The 19,177-nt window shown below is 52.8% G+C and overlaps 3 protein-coding genes across 3 annotated transcripts; 2 read left to right on the top strand and 1 right to left on the bottom strand.

Annotated features, from left to right (window-relative positions):
• Nucleotides 1-3,873: 3,873 nt before the first annotated feature.
• On the top strand, nucleotides 3,874-6,779 carry PtA15_17A108 (uncharacterized protein; the record flags this gene model as incomplete). Its single annotated transcript, XM_053164189.1, has 6 exons — nucleotides 3,874-3,970; nucleotides 4,674-4,820; nucleotides 4,902-4,937; nucleotides 5,016-5,343; nucleotides 5,449-5,930; nucleotides 6,013-6,779. 6 exons carry the CDS (start codon nucleotides 3,874-3,876, stop codon nucleotides 6,777-6,779), a joined length of 1,857 nt encoding a protein of 618 aa, XP_053028181.1.
• Nucleotides 6,780-7,250: 471 nt separating this feature from the next.
• On the bottom strand, nucleotides 7,251-10,019 carry PtA15_17A109 (uncharacterized protein; the record flags this gene model as incomplete). The annotated part of the gene is made up of 7 exons (XM_053164190.1): nucleotides 7,251-7,486; nucleotides 7,649-7,931; nucleotides 8,004-8,104; nucleotides 8,164-9,190; nucleotides 9,247-9,420; nucleotides 9,496-9,696; nucleotides 9,765-10,019. The coding sequence occupies 7 exons, from the start codon at nucleotides 10,017-10,019 to the stop codon at nucleotides 7,251-7,253; spliced, it is 2,277 nt and encodes a 758-aa protein (XP_053028182.1).
• Nucleotides 10,020-10,039: 20 nt separating this feature from the next.
• Nucleotides 10,040-12,103, top strand: PtA15_17A110 (uncharacterized protein; the record flags this gene model as incomplete). Its single annotated transcript, XM_053164192.1, has 5 exons — nucleotides 10,040-10,064; nucleotides 10,329-10,588; nucleotides 10,749-10,831; nucleotides 10,899-11,688; nucleotides 11,771-12,103. The coding sequence occupies 5 exons, from the start codon at nucleotides 10,040-10,042 to the stop codon at nucleotides 12,101-12,103; spliced, it is 1,491 nt and encodes a 496-aa protein (XP_053028183.1).
• Nucleotides 12,104-19,177: the final 7,074 nt, after the last annotated feature.

Raw genomic sequence — 19,177 nt, forward strand, 5'->3', positions numbered from 1 at the left:
AGATGATGGGTAGATGGTGGGTAGATGGTGGGTAGATGGTGGGTAGCCTGCTGGAGCTGGCATGATGTCACTTGTCATCAAGTGACTATTTTTTTTTTCCTGGTGTATGGGGATGGAAAGTTCTGGAATGAGGCTGAAATGTGGAGAGACAATGAAACATCAGAAGAAAGGGATTACATGTCATATGAGTGGCTGAAAAGGGAAGGGCTGAAACCAAAGGGGACAAGGGGTAACCAAGATGAAATCTCTAGTCTGGCTCTGTATGATGGGTGACTTTCTCCCACTTGTGCCTAGCTGGGTGCTTGAGAAATACTGAGTTGGTGTAGGTGGGTATCCAGAAGGTGGGAAAAAAGGGTGAAGAGAGAATGGGGGGCCTGTTGATGGGTATGTGTCAGCCTCAGTGATGCCAAGAACAGCTTTCTTCTAGCTACACCGGGTGATAGCGAATAAAAGGGTAGGTTTTTGAGGTTGTTTTGTTTGGAATAAATAAAAGAAATATATATTTTTAAAGGAGGGGCCTGCAAACAGGGGTTGTTTAGATCCCTCCTAAGATAATAGCTGGGGCCTGCTAGCAGGTGTAGTTATATTCCCAGTCTTACAGTTAAAAGGAAATAGCGGCGATAAAGAGAAATGGTTTCTTACTTACTTATAATAAGGAACCAATCTGTTATTGCTGCGAGAGATGATCGAGAATTTACGGAAGGCTAGAGACGGCGAATGTTCAAAGACGAGATCGATCGAAAGCTGAGAGGAAATCGATGAGATACTGGTATTAGAATATCAGTGGGTTGTCTTAAGCTGAGGAAAAAATGAAATGAGGTCGAACAGACCTCCTTAAATATTCTTTCCTTATCTTGATTCAATGGGGATACTATTTCACTCGAATGTCTTCGCGGGCTGGGGCGGACAGTATTTCTCGATGACATTCGATTCTTGATGGGGTTGTTGCTTTTCTGTCAGTTTATCTTTCTCGAGTTCGGATGGGGCGGTTGGTTATCGAGGTCTATCGGCTTATCTCTCTAGAACTTGGTTTATCGCACTCGAACTCGGATAAGGCCTTATTTTGTCTGGAGAATATTATTTCTCAGACACAATATTATAAGTGACACCTGTCAACTAGATGTCATTGACATTTTTGTATGTAGCTCACGCGCACGGGTGTAGTTTAATATTCACCCTGACTATATTTCAAATATTCACTACTTTTCAGATTAAACTTATATGTATTTATATCTTTATATTATAAGTGACAGATCAACTAGTTGTCTGTCACAAAAAATTCTAAATATCATTTATAATTATTTATACAAGTGTTACGCTGGCTTGCGCTGCGTAGCCGGCTGACAGTATGAGTTGTCCTGGCCTTGATCCTTAAGGGAGGTGGGTGCTTGAGTATTCCAGAGAGGTTTATATTGAGGTGAAAAGACTTTGATTTTGGTGCCATATTCAGGATTGGCTTACCACAACGCGCCAACTGCATCACTAGTCACCCTGCAACTCCTGATTTCATTAGCAATCAAATTTCACTACACCATTGCATCCTTTGACGTCAGCTCAGCGTACTTGTACAGTCCCATAGAAGAAGAGGTATACGTACAACCACCGACAGAAATCAGGCCAGAACTAAAAGGAAAAATAATGAAATTGAAAAAGGCTATGTACGGGACAAAACAAGCGGCGAGATGTTGGTGGAAATTCTTCAAAGGGAAAATGGAGCAGCTCGGTTTTATTGCATCGGAACTGGAGCAATCCTTATACATACACCGCAGAGGCGTTGATTTCATCATCATTTGGCTTCACGTTGACAATGGGTTTGTGTTAGCGTCAAACAATGGACTAATGAATGAACTGCGGACGGCAATGCAAAAAGAGATGAAGGTCAAATGGACGGACAAAGTGGCGAAACTTGTGGGGATCAACATCAAGCTGACGGCGGACGCGGTAGAATTGGATCAAGAAAAGTTGGCTTGCCAGATCGTCAATGACTACTTGAGGAAGATTTTCCCACAGCGCAGCACTCTTCTGGACGACGCACTCAAAATCCATTCCGGAGAACCAGTAGACCAAACAGAATATTGTTCAATTCTGGGATCCCTGATGTATCTGGCTGCAGGCACTTGACCAGATTTGTCTTAGGGCATAAACCTCCTCGCGCGATACATCCAGAACCTGTCGATAAACCACTGGAAAGCTCTTGATTTCCTAATTGGTTACTTGAAGAGGTCGACAAATGGGAAGCTTAAACTCAAGGGATCTGGAGATACTCTGGATCTTTGGTCAGACGCCAATTGGGGTGGCGAGCACGAACAGTCAACTTCGGGATTTGTGATAAAACACTTGGGGGACGCAATAGCATGGGGAACCAGGCGGCAGACGGTAGTAGCGCTATTGACGTGCGCGGCGGAATGCATGGCGTTGTCAGATGGAGCTCAACACTTGGCCAGCTTGTCAATTCTTTTGGAGGACATCCACCACCCTTTGAGAATGAACATCTATTGCAACAACAAAGCTGCAATATTAATTGCCGGTGACAATGCGTCAAAGAAGAAAACTAGATATCTGATATGGGTGTTTTATTTCATCAACGATTTTGTAAGGGAAAACAACATCAAGATCCAATGGACTAGTAACACAAACCAACAAGCAAACATCTTTACAAAGAAACTTGGACCAAACAAAATGGAGGCGGAAATGTCAAACTTGGGACTGAGGCAGTAAAGTTTACCATGTTGAGGGGGGGGGGGGTGTTAGAGTACAGGGGAAGCCACAGGGTAAACTTAATCAATCTTAGTTTATTCTGAGTTATGCATATATCAATCTTGTATGCATAACTGCAGCACAGCCAACCTTGTACTTAGTCTACTCTACACGTTGGTACCGGTTCCCTTCTCTCTTCACCAAGATTGGACCCAATACCGTGCATGCTAGAGCTCACCAGCAACACATTTCTTATCGTCAGGTGAGTAGTAATCATACCAAGATTGGACCCAATACCGTGCGTGCTAGAGCTCACCAGCGACGCATTCCTTATCGTCAGGTTTGCATTTGCCACATTTGGCATCTTACACTTCATTCATCTCAATTGTTTAGCCAATCTCATTCAACTTACTCACTCCACATTCACCGGTCTGCAGGTATGCCTCTATTTCTTCTCTCATTGTCTCGTATCATGTATCTCACCACCATCGCTTCACTTGGTCTTCAGGTGTGCCTCCACCAGCTCCTACTGTCTGTTCGTCGTGATACTCACAGCATACTCGCTGCTCAAGGTTAGTATAGTTACTGTTGTTGTTGTTTCATTCATCCATCTCAATTGTTTTGCCAATCTCATTCAACTTACTCACTCCACATTCACCGGTCTGCAGGTGTGCCTCCACCAGCTCCTACTGTCTGTTCGTCGTGATACTCACAGCATACTCGCTGCTCAAGGTGTGCCTCCACCAGCTCCTACTGTCTGTTCGTCGTGATACTCACAGCATACTCGCTGCTCAAGGTGTGATCCCCCAGCTCCTCGTCCTTTATGTCTTTCGCGCGCAAGCGACGCATCAAGTGCGCATCAGCGCAGCCAGCTGGGGTTTTGACCGTGTTGATTATGCGCCACAGCGTGGCGAGCATGTGTCCAGCCTCCAGACCGCGGGACCACGGCACTCCTCGCAGGCCTTCCGTGCCGCCCAGGTCGCACTGACAGCAGTGCGCCGCCTCCTGAAAGCCAGCAACGCACAAAGACTGCAGAGAGCCTATTGGATCTATTGTTGCCCACGCAATCACCATCCATGCATATGTGAAGTGGAGGCAGGAACGAGAGAGTAAATGGTTGGATGGAGTCGGGACTGGCGTAACCTTATAAAGCGCAACCGAAGGAGACACGTCCGGATGGCTGAGAGGCCGGGCGGTGTCGCCGGCTACGGCTCCTGCGCCTCGGCCAGCCCATCTCCAGGCCCGCCGCGGCGTCCTCGCCCAGCTCGTCCTCGTCATCAACGAACACCAACGCAGGCAGCCTACGCCATCATCATCGTCGTCGTCGTCCGCAGAGTCGGGCTCGATGGCGGCCTGGCCGGGCGCGCCGTCGGCCGGCTTCTTGAGCGGGCGGGGAAGGTAGTCGATGGACTTGCGCTTCGATGATCGATGAAGGGTCGATGACGACCGGCATCTGTTTCAGCCGGCTCAACTCTGAAGACTTGCATCTGTTACTTGACATCAATAATACCAAATGGTTCATGGCTTGGTTTCATCTTAAAATGCATCATTGCAGTGTGTTCGACCGACTTGCACCCGAAGATAAATTAGAGCGTCTGCCTTTCTGTTTCAAAGCCGTTTGAAGTCGGGATTTACGCCCCATCTTCCGTCACAAGTTACACAGCAAGTCCAGTCATTTCTTTCCTACACAGGGCCCAGGGACCACAAATATCTTCTCAAACATTATTTTGTCAGGATTGCTTGCCATCGCTTGGAATAATTATCCTCAATTTCCATTTAAAATGGTTTTTCATCCAAGGTACCCCCAGCTTGTCCTGCTGATTGGAGTCTTACCCTTTAAAGCAACAGAATCAACGCCGGGGAATGTCTTGACCTCTTGGGCAAGAAATCACGATGTGGTTGATGGTAGCATGTCATCCTCATCTTGACATTCCACAAGTAGAAGGACTAACTTTGATTTTCCATTCTTACTCCAGAAGCCGCCATCAGTAATTCTCATAACGATATTTTGGATGTCCAAAGAAACTCCAAGACTCTTGCATTTACAGAAGCCAAAGAATCCCCTGAAGAATATATTGAAAGAGTTCTGAACCCAATCAAAAGCACCAGATTTCAAAGAACCTGTGAGTTCCAAACAAAAACAAATCATTCAAGGAAATCCCCCAGCAACTGAATCAAACAATTCATCTTAACCTTCATGATAGCGGCAGAGCTTCCAGAATCTAAGCAAGAAGGAGAAAGTTAGTTAGCCTCTGGTCTCCAATATGCAGAAGCCTTGTTTCTAAAAAAAAGTAGCACTAACGGCTTTCTTTAACCAGTTCTGATAAAGCAGATCATGCAAGAGTTCAGGTCTCTCAGAGAAAATGTGAAAAGCATGGGCTCAGCCTCCATCCGCGCTATGGTACAGCCGTACCATTCGCAAGTGCAGCATTCTGTCTTTGTTCCATCCCGATACGCGTCCAAATTAGACGAGATCCACCAAAAAGTTGCCATCCTGAAAGACAATCGGCTGGCTACTTTGAAAGGACGATTCCCCACTATCTCTATCCTTCCGAACAACTATTCCCCACCAGCCACCGATCTCTTGATCCAGCCAAAAAGTGCTGAAACTGATGATGCGAAAATTGTCTTGGGTGAAGCAGAAAGGTATATTGTAGAATATTACCCTTGTCCAGTGAACTATGGAGGGAAGCGATATGATTTGTGCTCATTCATCAAATGTTTTTTTTTCTCCATCTCGATTGTCTCAAGGCAAAGCCGTGATCCGGCAGATATTGCTAGCAGTTCCAGGCCCGCTGTCGATGATGAAGAGCACAGTAAGATGCCCCCCGATGAAGATCTCAGCAAGCAGCCCTCAGCCAGGCGTCCTGAAGAGCCCGCCTTGGGCGGAGACAGCCAGCGGATTATCATGCAACTAATCGGGAAAGACGTCGCGGAAGAGACTATGGATCTCGTCACGAAGAGCAGCCCCAACCACGAGCAGCATGTTGATTGCGACATCTCTGTTCACCGGCTCGGATTCCAAACCATCCATTTCATGCACAGGAACCATTTGATCGATCACCACAGTTTTTCCTCGTTATTTACCGAGGCGATTTTGGATGAAGCTGCGCAAAATATGTTCCGCAGTTACATATATGATCAACCTCACTTGTTTGGAAACAGCCATATAGAAGACTGCAAGAATGTGTTCAATGGCTGGTATGCATCCCCGGATAGGGAGATGTTTTCAGGTACTTATGTCACTTTTCACTATCAGCTTTACGCATTTGCATTCTAGACTGACGTGTTTGCTTTCCATTCCGCCCACACAAGTTCTCGAACCCAGAAAACAAAGATTGTTCTTGTTCTACTCCGTGAAACAAATCTTCAACAGGTACAAGAAACTACCTGAAAGCGCAAAGGTCCCACTACTCGAAGACTCGATTGATTACTACCACGATTCCCTTTTCAAAAGACCGATTTTTCTTACCCTGTTAGAGAAAGAGTCGCCATTGTCTCCATCTGAATCAGCGCGACGTGGAATGCTGACAGAGGATCTCCGAGACCTGTGTTATGTTCTCGGAAGGATCGAACGGCTAGATCCGAATGGAAAACACCCCAATGAAGCCTCCGTGGTCTTCCAAGCGGCCCGGTTTTTCAAGGAGAGCTATCCCGCCATGAAGCTGATTGAGCAAGGGCACGAATTCGAGAAGAAGTATGCACTGATGGATGCGTGCAGTCGCCTGCACGGAAGACTGGACAACATCCGCATCTACTTGGAGTCCAGATTCGCCGGCACGCATCCCTCGCCGATGGGCCTCGAGGTCGTCCCCCCCGCCACCACCTCGCGGGGCTCGCCATTCTCGCCGCGCGACGAGCTGGCCCTGGTCTCGGCCCATGTGGACCTGCTTCTCGCAGAACATGACCGCGCCATCCAGCGCATCCTTGATGGCGCTCCAAAGAATAGATATTGCGATCATATCAGAGTTGCAGACAGGGTTGCTGCTCTGAAAGATAGGATAACCGAATTGAGACGTCAATCAGCTAGTAAAAACCCTCATCTTTTGTATGTCTCACCAGACCAACCAGCTGCGGGTTGATCGTCCGCATTCCGCCCTGTATTTCCGTATACATCCCTGTTGGAAGCTCACTTATGCATCACACCTCTTCCTGCCCATCCACAAGCACCCTCCTCGTAAGAATTGCACATGCCACTGCTTTCCCCCTCCTTTTGTTCGCGCGCAACCGACGCATCAAGTGCGCATCAGCGCAGCCAGCTGGGGTTTTGACCATGTTGATTATGCGCCACAGCGTGGCGAGCATGTGTCCAGCCGTGGGAACATAACGCCCCTCGCAGGCCTTCCGTGCCGCCCAGGTGGCACTGACAGCATTGGGCCGCCTGCTGAAAGCCAGCAACGCACAGAGACTCCAGAGAGCCCATGGGATCCATTGCTGTCCACGCACCCACCATCCACAGCACCAAGAGACAGAGAGACAAAAGCCCAAGCGAAGCGGAGGCAGGAAAGAAGGAAGCAGCAGGGCTTTGTATCTGGGGTATAAAGAGGGCCCGGCTACGGCGCCTGCGCCTCCGCCTCGCCCACCGGATCCTCGCCCCCCTCGTCGTCATCATCATCGAACACCAACGCAGGCATCCTGGGGTTGCCGTCCTCGTCGTCCGATGAGTCGGGCTCGACAGCGGCTGCGGCGGGCTCGATAGCGGGCGCGACGGGCTCGACGGCGGCGGGCTTCTTGAGCGGGCGGGGGAGGTCGTGATCGGACTTGCGCTTGGCGGCCGTCGGCGGGACGACTGTTTCTTCGGCGGCGATTAGATGTTGTTCGGCGATGGGAGGGGCGGGGAGGGCTTGGCTGGGGGGCGCGAGGCGGATGGGCGGGGCTGCTATGGGCGCGGTCTGAGGCGGCGGCGGAGCGGGTCGAGGCGGGGGAGAGGGGGCCCGGATGTCCTCGTCGCTGTCGTCGACCGGCTCGACGTCGAGCAAGGCCTGGTCGTGGTGTGCGGCGGGGAAGACGGGCGGGACGCGGGGCCTGGCGAGGGCCGCGAGCGCGACGAGGCCGTGGCGGGCCAGCGCGGCGATCGTCGGGTCGGTCGTCGTGAGCAGTCGCGGGAGCAGCCCGGCCAGCGTCTGGGCGACGTTGACGGCCATCAGCGGCTGGTGGGACGCGCGCGGCAGGCCCAGGCTGGCGACCAGGATCCGCAGGACCTTCGCGCGCAGCCCCGGCCGGCTGGCAAACCCCTGCCCCGGACATGCTCGGCCCGCGCTCGTCAGGACGCCGCGCCCGTGCCCGGCCGGCGCGCCCGGCGTGACGAAGCTCGGGTGGGTCGCCAGGCTGGCCAGCGTCCGCAGACACAGACTCAGGTAGGGCGTCGGGAAGCCGTGGGGGACCGCGGCGAGCAGGATCTCGAGCGCTTCGCACCGCCAACAGGATTAGTTTCTTTCGGCTGGGGTAGATAGGGGGGGACTCAACTGTTGAGGGCGCGGCCGGCGACGAGCAGCGCCAGCGGGTCGACCACGGGTGCGGCGGTCCAGGCCGGGGCGCAGCTGGCCTTCCTGCGCGCCTTCTTCGGCTGCGGGGCCCCTTCGGAAGACGCGGAGGGCGGGCGGGCGCCGTAGATGGCCTGGATGTCGGCCAGGAGCACCTCCACCAGCGGCGCGAGGGTGCGCTGGACGGTCTCCGGGTTGCACGGGCTGCTCTGCACCACCCGCGCATACGTGTAGCACATCACCGTCACCTCGCCCGTTCTCCGCTCGCGGGCCGCCTCGATCTCGCCCGCTAGGATCGTCAGGATCTGGCTCGTGAACGGGGTCATCCGCAGCCGGACACTGTTTGGGTGCATGTCAGCTGGCTGTGCTGTGGAGGTAGAAGGAGGGGGAGAGAGTGTATACCATTCGGATAGTCTGGCGACCAGCCGACACGCCATGACGCGCAGGGCGACGGTGCCCCCGAGGGCTTCCCAGGCGAGCTTCCAGGCCTGGTCGGCGCGGTCGTGGGGCGGGGCGTTGCGGAGGAGGAGGAGGCTGGAGGCGAGGGCGACGAGGTGGGCGAGGGGCACTCGGACGGGGCGGTCGGAGGGCTGGGCGAGCATCGCAAGGAGGACGTTGACGAGGGCCTGTGCGCGGGCGAGGAGGAGGGGGATGCGGTGGAGGGGCAGAGGGGAGGCGGAGCCGAGGAGGTCCTGGAGCGGGATCTCGAGCGGGGCGAGGGGCGGGTCGCGGGGCTGATGGGCGACGAAGGGCGAGAGGAGGGCGGCGAGGAGCGGGTCGAGGGTGCCGATGGTCGCCGTGATCGTCTTGGCCCAGCTCGCCGCCGCATCCGTCTTCCCGCTCAGCCGGTACAGCTGGGTCAGCAGACTGGCGCCCGCCGGGCCCACCGCCGGCTCCGGACTCAGCACGGTGGCCAGGGCGGCGGCGTGCAGCTGGCTGGCGAGCGGGCGCAGGAGCGAGGCGTGCCGGGCGACCAGGCCGGCGAGTGTGCGCAGCCCGCGGGCTCGGATCTGTGGCATGTTAGTCTTGTCGTGGGTGTGTCTGCTGCGGAGAGAGGGGCGCTTACGGCGGGCGGGTGGGTGTCTGCGGCCAGGCCGAGCAGGCTGCGTGCGAGGGTGGTGATGGCCTTAGGGTGGCAGTGTTCGCGGGCGAAGTCGGGCCATCGGGGGGCCGATTCGAGGATGTTGGAGAGGAGCAGGACGAGCTGGTCGAGGCAGGGATGGTCGGGGGCATTATGGCGCTGTGTGAATGCATGGCTTCAGTTAGGGATATCGATGATGATGATGATGGTGTGTGTGTGGGGGAGACTGCTGACGGGGAGGATGTTCTGGATGGCCTGCAGCCAGCGGGGGCCTTGGGAGGGCAGACAGTGCGGCTGGTTGTGGAGGGCGAGTCTGGCGAGGCGTGCGCCGAGGGCGTTGCGGGAGTTTTCCTTGGCGAGCAGGAGAGCATGTATGCGGTTGAAGGATCTGTGGATGAGCAGGTGCCAGTCAGTGTGGGCTGGCTTGTGGTGGTGCTGTTTGTTTACCTGTTCGCTTCGGCCTGGGTTTGTTCGGCTGCTGCTGCTGCTGGCTGCTCGAGGGCGGCGGCCAGCTGGTCGGCGGTGTGGGGGCTGATGGGCTGGTGGTCTGCTGGGAGGAGGCTGGCGAGCAGAAAGTCGAGGTCCGCCATTTCCTGGGGGTGGAGGGTGGAGGGCGGAGGGCTGGGTTGAGGAAAAAATTGTTGGATAACCAGGACAGCCGCAGCAGCCGCAGCAGTACGCAGCACACGCAGCAGCCGCGGCACACGCAGCAGTACGCAGCACGCAGCGATCGAATTAAAAGGGAAGCCCGCTGGCATGGGGAGCATCCAGCCAAAGGATGGCCTCCCCACAAACCCAGATCTGCGACGACTCAGAACCAGAACGAATAGAATACCACCAACAACAACAACAACAACAACAACAACAACAACAACAGAAACAACGGAAACAACAGAAACAAGAAACAGAACAACAGAAACAAGAAACAGAAGAAACCACAAACAACAGCGACAACTCACTCTCATCCCTCCTCGCAAAGTTCCGCCACAAACCCACGCCCCGAACCTCATCAGGATCAGCAGCAGCACGCCCATCAGCCAGCAAGCAACAGACCACCCCAGAAACAGACGCAGAAGCAGAGCCAGCGATCGCCATCGACTACGCCACCCTCCTCCGCCTCGCCCGCTGTCCGGCCTGCGAGAACAGCTGGACGACCTACAAAGCCCCCCGCTCGAAGCTCGACCACATCCAGCGATGCGCCCGCGCCCAGCTCATCCCCGCCCGCCACATCCCCGCCCGCATCCAGCTCATCCTCCACCACCAGGCCCTCGACGCCGGCCCCATCCACAGACACGCCGCCGCCCAGAACCTCGCCCCCGTCCCCATCGTCCCCACGGCCCCCTGCCACAGCCCCCTCCAACCCCCAACACCACCACCACCACCACCAGCTGCTAGCAGGCCTCCTCCCCCCGACCATTCCCCCCCCGCCTTCCGCTCCCCATCCCTCAACCACCTCCGCCAACTCACCCTCGCCCGCAACGCCCAAGTCTCCACCAACGACATCCATCGCGCCTACTCGCTCTGGGCCCTCGCCAGCGGCGACGACGCCTTCCCGTACAGCCGGTCAGTCGTGAGTCTCCCCCCGCGCGCCCCTCGCCCCGCCAGCCCCTCACCTGAAACCTCTCGCTTTCTTGCAGCTCAAGAAGCCCGCCCGATAGCCCCCTCCGTGCGCCGTCCAAGGGGAAGGCCAAGCGCGACGCGCTTTCCTCGTCAGAGGAGGAGGACGACGACTCCCGCTCGGGCTCTAGCTCGTCTGGCCAACAGGCCAGCGTGATGCCATCCTACGAGCGCTGGACCCGCGCCCAGCTCGAGAACGAGAGCGAGCGGCTCGGGTACCCCGACGGCCCCCGGCTGGCCACCGCCGCGCTGGTCGCCCGGGCCCAGGCCGCATGGGCCCGCCAACAGCCCGCCTCTCCTTCCCGCTCCGACGCCGAGCCAGACGCCGGCTCGTCCGGGTCCGCTGACGACGACCGCCCCGGGTCCCGCGCCGATCCGCAGGAGGAGACGCGCGAGGACAGCCTCGAGTGGGAGCTCAACCTGCTCAACCCGGCCGACCATGCGCTGTTCGCGGCCTCGGACGCGGACGATGGGCCGGCCGTCCGGCCGTGCTTCGAGAGCTTCTCGCGCGCCCAGCTGGAGCGCGAGCACGCCGCGCTGGCGCATCGGATCCGCGCGCGCCCGGCCGACGCCGCCGAGCCCGCGCGGGTGCCCGCGGCGCGTGCGGCCCTCGACTCGATGCCCAAGACCAAGCCCGCCCTCGCCAGGAAGGTCCTCCGCCTCTGGGACGCCCTCCATCCCCTCCCCGCCGACCCCCCCGCAGCCGTCAGAATCGTCTCCGTCAAGCTCGACCTCGCTGGGCTCAGCCGCGTCATGGCCTGCCTGCTCGCCATCGACCCGGCCCTGTACCTGCGCATCCTGCGCTTCGAGGTCCGTCCCCCCCCCCTCCCCCTGACTCCCTCCCACATGCACTGACGATCCGGAGAGGTTTGGCTTTTTTTTTTTTTGGCAGCCCATCCAGTTGGCGGTGCTCGAAGACAAGGTCCGCGCCGTCTTGGACCAGGAGTTCGAGGCGACGTTCGCCCACCATCTGCGCCAACGCGAGGACGCCGGCCGGGCGGAGGGTCTCTCGAGTGCCGGCTCCTCCGACGACGACAGCGGCGAGGACGCGCTGGACGAAGCGCCCGCGAAAAGGCCCGCGCCCAAGGCCCCCAGACCCCGCCGCTCCCCGCCCGCCCTCTCCAAGCATGTCCTCCATGCTGACACCCTCGCCCGCTGGCTCGACCTCCAGGCCATCTCTTACTTCCTGCTCGACCCCGCTGTCCCGCGCAAGCCGAGGTACTAGTCCGCTCAACCATTGCCGGGTTTTGTCGCCCACGCCGGCTCCGTCTTTGGCTCTCTCCATCCGTCTGTTCTTTTGTTTTTGCGCGGACTCGCGCAGGCTCTGGCGTTGTTTCCGAGGGCGGTGTTGGCCGGGCTGGGCCCGCGGCCCGGCGGCGCTCTTCTTCTTGCGGACTCGCAGGACGGGCCAGTGGGCCGCTGGGGTCTTGCGCGGTGACTCGGCAACCTGTGCTCTGCGGGGCGCCCCGCTGTACTTGTATATACACGGCCCTCTCTTGCCTCGGTGCTGGAACGCTCCTCAGCCGTAATGATAACTCCAAACCCTGTGAGTTTTGGGCTGGTGGTAGGCCTGCGTCTTCCCCTGTTGATGTAGTTTGAGACAACCATGGTGTGTGTGCCTTGCTGGAGCACCAGAGCTAGGCGCGATAGATGGTGCCGCAGCAGTCCGTGCGCACCGGAGAACAGAGCGGACTGGCCACCATGCAGCTTGACGGGGCAGTGCACAGAGATTGCGGGCGTCCAACGCTGACTCGTGCACTTTTTCAGGCTGAAGTTGGTCCTGCAAGCCCGATTTCCTTCGCGAGGCGGGGAAGCAGAAAGGGCCTTCCTGGATCAGGAAACACCCCACATTCCTGAATCAATGGCCGGCTCTAACAGAGAACGATCTCTTGTGGACACACCTCTTGTGGCCCCTTGCAACAAAGCTACTCGAACGGAGGTCTGGAGGACCTGCACGGAGCGCTCTCTGTAGGAGAGGCTTGGGGCCTGTTTGGACGCGCGGGGGCCTGAATCTCAGATTTGTGTCCATTCTGCGCCAGCTTGCATGCCGGGGAATGGAGAGGTGCTTGTGGCCTGTCGCGTGCCGGCCGCTTGCCGCACTCAGCATACGCGCCGTGCACCTCTCTCAGGTTTCGTATCTGACACTCTGTGCCTCAAGGCGGGCTCTACACTCTTTAGGGAGGGGAGCTCTTTGTCTCACAAACTGGCCACAGTGTGTATGGGGCGAGAGGGAAAATAGCCCTCTTCCTTAGATCTGGTTGCGCCAAGATCTCGTGGAATTTGGAGGGCCTTTCCCCAAGCAGATGCTGAAACCTGAACGGTCAGGGAGGAGGGATTGAGGCACTAAGCCCAAACCGCTCTCTGAGCCTTCAGATGGGTGGGTGGGATGGTGCAAACATGAAAGAAGATATCCTAGGAGATGAAGTGTGTCGAGTAACTACTGATTGTGAGAGACTCTGGATGAACTCCTGTGTAACGACTTGGTGAATATTTATGATGAATTACGCTGATAATTGTGCTTCATTATATAAGCTTTATTCAGGCTTATCGGGATCGGAGTTCTGTTGTTGTCATTATGGGGAAATCCGATCTGCATGATTGATGACGTATTTCTGAAATCTTGTGTCGTCATCGGAAGTTGTTCGATTTCTCATTATATGTTGTGCTCCTCCAAGTTTACTCTTCTCCTCTCTTTCCTTCTTTTTCCCATCGGGATATTCCATGTTATAGTTTCCTCATCATTTATATACTACTATCAAAAACCGAGTAATTCATCCTTGGAAAGAAGTCTATCAAAAACCTTATTACCAACGGAGACTATCTAAATCTTAACCTTACTATTCAAGCATACGGCGAACTACCCTCTTGGGTAAGTTTCAGAGCCACATAGTGAACTGAGTAGTAGGCAGATCCTCACAGTTATATCCCGATCATCTCAAAAGAAGAAGTTTTTTTATATATATATACTATGTCGGACACATCGGAATTTGCTCTGATGACTCCAATTCGCAATTCTCCAATGTTTACACCTTCTCCACCTCCTATCGCAACTCTTCCTATTCCATCAAACACGCAAAACACTTTTTTTTCGGTCAGAACTCCTTCGCCACTTAATCAAAACTCCCCGGCGTTTATGACCTTCTCACCTCGCTACATTCCGTCGGCTTCACCTGAACCATCTGTGGTTCAACATGCCCCGGTTCAAGGCCCTTCAAATGACCGACCGGAAGACGATGTCTTGGTTCTTTTGTCCAACTTACGGGTTGATAATTCGACTCAGTCTTCTTTGATCCAGGCTCAAGCGGCTTCGATCGCGCTTTTGAACGCTCAAGCTCGTCAAGACAAGAAATTGATCAAAGAACTTCAAGAGGACAATAAGAACATCAAGGACATTTTTCATTCAGAACTACGCAAAACCCAATTGACCACTCAAGAGTCAATCGCTCATCTGCATGGTTTGGTCGAAGGATCAAACAAAGTTTTGGCCAGCCGATTGGGACGCTTGGAGTTTGCCGGTGCTCAACACACGGAAAAGCCAAGGATATTTATTGAGCCCCCCCATCAGTCGCACATTTACTTTACCGGTGCTCCTCAAGAAACTAATCATTTTTGTTTTTCCATGAGGAATACTTTTGAACGTATTGGGGAACAATTCAACACGGAAAAACAGAAGATTCTCTGGGTTGCGGGTTATTTTCGTGCGGGTCCTGGTTGTTTTGAGGGAGAGGTCCCTTCGTACACGTGGTGGCGCGGATTGTTGTCGGACAACGCTTCGGCTCTCAACTTGCCCGCTCTTAAGGCTTCCGCCAAAATGGATTATGTTTTGCCGGAGCTTCGTGATTTGGACTCCTTTATGGAAACGATTGAACATACTTTTGCCAACCATCACGAGCTTGAAGAAGCGGAAGCCGCCTTCTTTGCGGCTCGCCAAGGGAATAAGACTATTGAAGAGTTCAATATTCTTTTCAATTCGTTGCTCCGACCCTTAAAGCTGGATGATCGATCGAGGTGTAAAGCTTACAACAAGGCAATTGACCCCAATCTGGTCAAGTTAGCGCTTATTAGAGGTCCTTGGACGGACGTCGTTGATCTTCAACTCAAGCAAGAAATTGCGGTGGCTGTTTCTCGCAATCTTGCAGGAGTCAGCAAAATCCTTGACCCAAAATTTCAACCACCCCAAGCGACTAATCAGCCTGCTTACCGAGCGCCTCCTGCCCCTCCGGCGCATGTTCCGCAAAGCAAGATTCCTGATGGTGATGCTATGGACTTGGACAAAGTTACTTCTGCCATGAAAGACACGGGTTTCTCGTATGCCAATTTTTGTCAAGGATGCGTGGACCGGAACATTTGTATTCGATGCGGTGGAAGGTTCGATGAAGCGCATAATATTATCAAAAGAGAGGTTGTACTTTGGGGAGGGATACGAAGATGGACATGTCGGATATGTTGGAGTTGTGGAGAGAGTGGGGCGGTTTGGTTCGCAAGAAGAAAGCCGGTTCTAGGCGGAGCGAGTCAAAATGGGCGCCGGAAAATTTGGCGAAAAATCCCGACTCCTCATCCCATTCAAAAGCTTGTTTTCAGTCCGACCGCAGCACATTGGTTTCCCCTGTGGGCCAACCGGACAAAGGGAAGAAACGCCAGTCATTGGCGGAGGTCGATGGCCTTCCTTTCAAGAAGAGGACCACTGCGGCAAATGAAGACGATCCGGTTTTGTCGGCGGAGGCGGTGAATATGGAGGAAATGTCGGCGGGTGAAGTGTTTTTTAACACCTGCATGTCGCAAAAAATGTCTGCGGAAAATAGTAAGCATACCCATTTTGTTAAGAAGGCTTCGCGAGTAGACAACCGTCCTTTCTTCAATGGGACTATGCTAATAAATAATGATCATCAGGCTAACGTTTATGTGTTGGTTGATTCCGGTGCTTTGGCGTCGTTTATTAATAATGATTTTGCAAAAAAGATTGATTTAGAAACCTTTCCAATGACGGTTGGACTCCAGTGCAAGTCGTTTGATGGTTCGGCCGTGGCGTTGGGAGAAGTGGTTTTGTATGCAAAAGGGGATTTTTTGATTCCCACAGTTTGTGGTTCCTTTCTACGCTCTCGTGTCACCCTATATTTAACCAAATTAGCTTCTGCAGATGTGATATTAGGAAATTCGTGGCTGAAAGATGCAGGGGCTTTTGTAGGAGGATCTGACGCCGATGTTGTAATGTATGAGAGTGTACAAGAACTTTGTGATGTTACTTGTAATGAAGCAAAGGTGCTTACAGATCAGTTTTCTGATGTTTTTGTTACGGAGTCGCTAGCGCAACTTCCACCTCATAGAGGGCAGTTTGACTGTCAGGTCAACCTCAAAACGGGAGCGGTACCTCCGTTTGGCAAGATGTACAACCTAAGTAAAGCTGAGAGAGATGAGCTGAAAACTTATGTCGAGGACAACCTGTCTAAAGGTTTTATTAGGCTTTCGTCTTTGTCGGCAGCAGCGCCGATCTTTTATGTCAAAGTGGAGGGAAAGGCGAATCGGCCTTGTGTAGATTACCGGTTGTTAAACAGTATGACCGTTCGAGATTCTTACCCCTTGCCGGTTATTGCGCACTTATTAAACAATTTGCAAGGTTGTAAATTTCTGTCCAAGATAGATCTTAAGGCGGCGTTTAATCTTTTGCGGGTGGCTGAAGGACACGAGTGGAAAACGGCATTTCGAACTCCATGGGGCCTTTACGAATACCAAGTGATGCCATTTGGGCTGGCTAATGTGCCGGCAACCTTTCAAAGGTTTATTCAACATGTGTTACAAGAATTCTTGGACGTTTGTTGTTTTGTTTATATTGATGACATTTTGATTTATTCCAGGACCAGGGAGCAGCATTTGACTGACTTGGGGAATATTCTACAACAACTGCGAGAATTCTCTCTGAAGGCCTCCTTACACAAGTGCAAATTTTTTTGTTCTAAAGTAACATTCCTGGGGTTTGATATTACTGACAGGGGTCTGAAAATGAACAAAAACAAGTTGAAGACTATTGAAGAATGGCCATTCCCGGCAACGGTTCGTGGTCTGCGCAAATTTTTAGGTTTCACGAATTTCTATAGAAGGTTCATTCCGCGGTTTTCATCGGTGGCGGGCCCATTGACGACGCTAACTCAGGATAAGTACAGTGATTCGACGCATCTAGACTCCTCTGTTGCCTCTGCCGTGTTTGAAGCGCTGAAATTGTTGTTCATTAAGGAACCGCTGCTTCTCCATTTTGATTTTGAGAAGGATAGGGTGGTTCATGTTGACAGCTCCAGATATGTGATTGCTGCGGTTTTAAGCCAACCTAATGCTAATGGTGATTACCTCCCAGTTAGCTACTTTTCACGGAAGCTTTCCGACAGAGAGCGGTCGTGGAAGATTTTTGACTTGGAACTTTTGGCGATCATTTTGGCTTGCCATGAGTGGAGAGCATGGTTAATGGGGACGATCAATCCGGTGAAAATGTATTTGGATCATTCTAATTTGCTTTACTTCAAGACTGCTAAATATCTTTCTCCAAAACAAGCGCGTTGGGCACTTTTTTTGGATAATTTTAACATGCTGATCTATCACGTAGGCGGTTCTAAGAATCCGGCTGATGCTCCAAGCCAAAGGGATGATTACTACGACAGCAGGGTAATGAGTAGAGATTCAGATTTGATCTCGAAGCGAATGGTGAATTGTGATACAGTCAACGAGATTGATGGTGTTGAGGCCCCTTCTCCTATTTCTTCTCATGATCTTTTTTTTCAGCGGCCTACTTCGAGCTTACTAGCTTATTTCGAGCGATTTTATTCAGCTGAGGACAAATCGGCAAAAGGAGTGCGCTTGCTTGATGGTATTTTCTGGTATCAAAGTAGGGTTTTGGTGCCGACATCGTTGAGAACACGCATCATGATTATGTACCATGACTCGCCGATGATGGGACACCCGGGAATAGCCAAGACTCTGGCGACTTTGACGAGGACATTTTCGTGGCCGGGGGTACGGAGCTCGGTTATCAAGTATGTACGCAGCTGCGATTCATGCCAGCAAGTGAAGGCTTGGCGACAGGCCCCGGATGGGAAGTTAGTCTCAATTGTGGCAGAACCAAAACCGTGGAGTGTCATCGGGATGGACATGACAGTAAAGTTGCCTCTGTCGGGGGGATTTGATTCTATTTTAGTGGTAATTGATTTACTAAGTAAACTGACGCATTTCATCCCCTGCAAGGAAGCATCTTCCTCGGCGGTTTTGGCAGGATTATTTAGGAAGAATGTATTCCGCTTACATGGCCTTCCGGACAAGATTCTGTCCGATAGGGGGAGCACGTTTGTTATAAGTGAGTTCTGGAAAGCGTTGATGAAATCCTTGAGCATCAAGTCTGTGCTGTCAACCGCTTACCATCCACAGACCGATGGGCAGACAGAGCGGATGAATCAGGTGGTTGAAGACTATTTGCGCCATTTCTGCTGCTACTATCAGGACAATTGGGATAAGTGCTTGGAGATGGCTGAATTTTCAATAAATAACTCTGACTCGTCAAGTTTAAAAATTTCTCCATTTTTCTTTCCATTTGGTTTTCATCCTCGATTCAATATACTAACTGAAAACACAGGGCAAAAAGGTTTAGATGATTTTCTTGTTGATTTACAGGTTACTCAAGAAACTGCGGTTGAGTGTTTGCGACAAGCACGCGTAAAGCAGGCGGAGTATTACAACAAGGGAAGAAAAGAGGCGCCCATGTATTGTGAAGGAGATGAAGTGCTTTTGCTGCAAAAGTTTATCCAGTCCCGCCGTATCAACTCTAAATTGGAATACCGTTATATCGGACCGTTCAAGGTTGTGAAAATGATAGGTACTAACGCTGTGGAGTTGGATTTATCAGCTGATTACCCAAAATTACACAGGGTTTTCAATGTATCTTTGCTCACACGTTATGTCAGGCCGACCTTGTTTGAAGGGCGAGATTCGGTGGTGGGTCTTAAAGAGAAATATTACACGGACAGTCAGGTTGTTGATTGGGCGAATGTAAGAGCGGTACTGGATGTAAGGAGTGTAAAAAAGGGTAAATTTGATTATCTGGTTTCTTGGCAGAATTATACTCCGGGCAAAGACACATGGATTGCACAAAACCACATCCCTGTTTCAGCTAATGGTCATATAGAAGCGTTCCACCGAATGGCGGACTTGTGAATAAAAAAGGAAAGAACAAGGGCAAGGCGGGTAGCGAGTTGAACATTTTTGGGTAATAGCCTAGGCTTATTTTGTAACGACTCGGTGAATATTTATGATGAATTACGCT

This window comes from Puccinia triticina, chromosome 17A (assembly GCF_026914185.1).
Source record: "Puccinia triticina chromosome 17A, complete sequence".
In the NCBI taxonomy this organism is placed as follows: Eukaryota; Fungi; Basidiomycota; class Pucciniomycetes; order Pucciniales; family Pucciniaceae; genus Puccinia; species Puccinia triticina.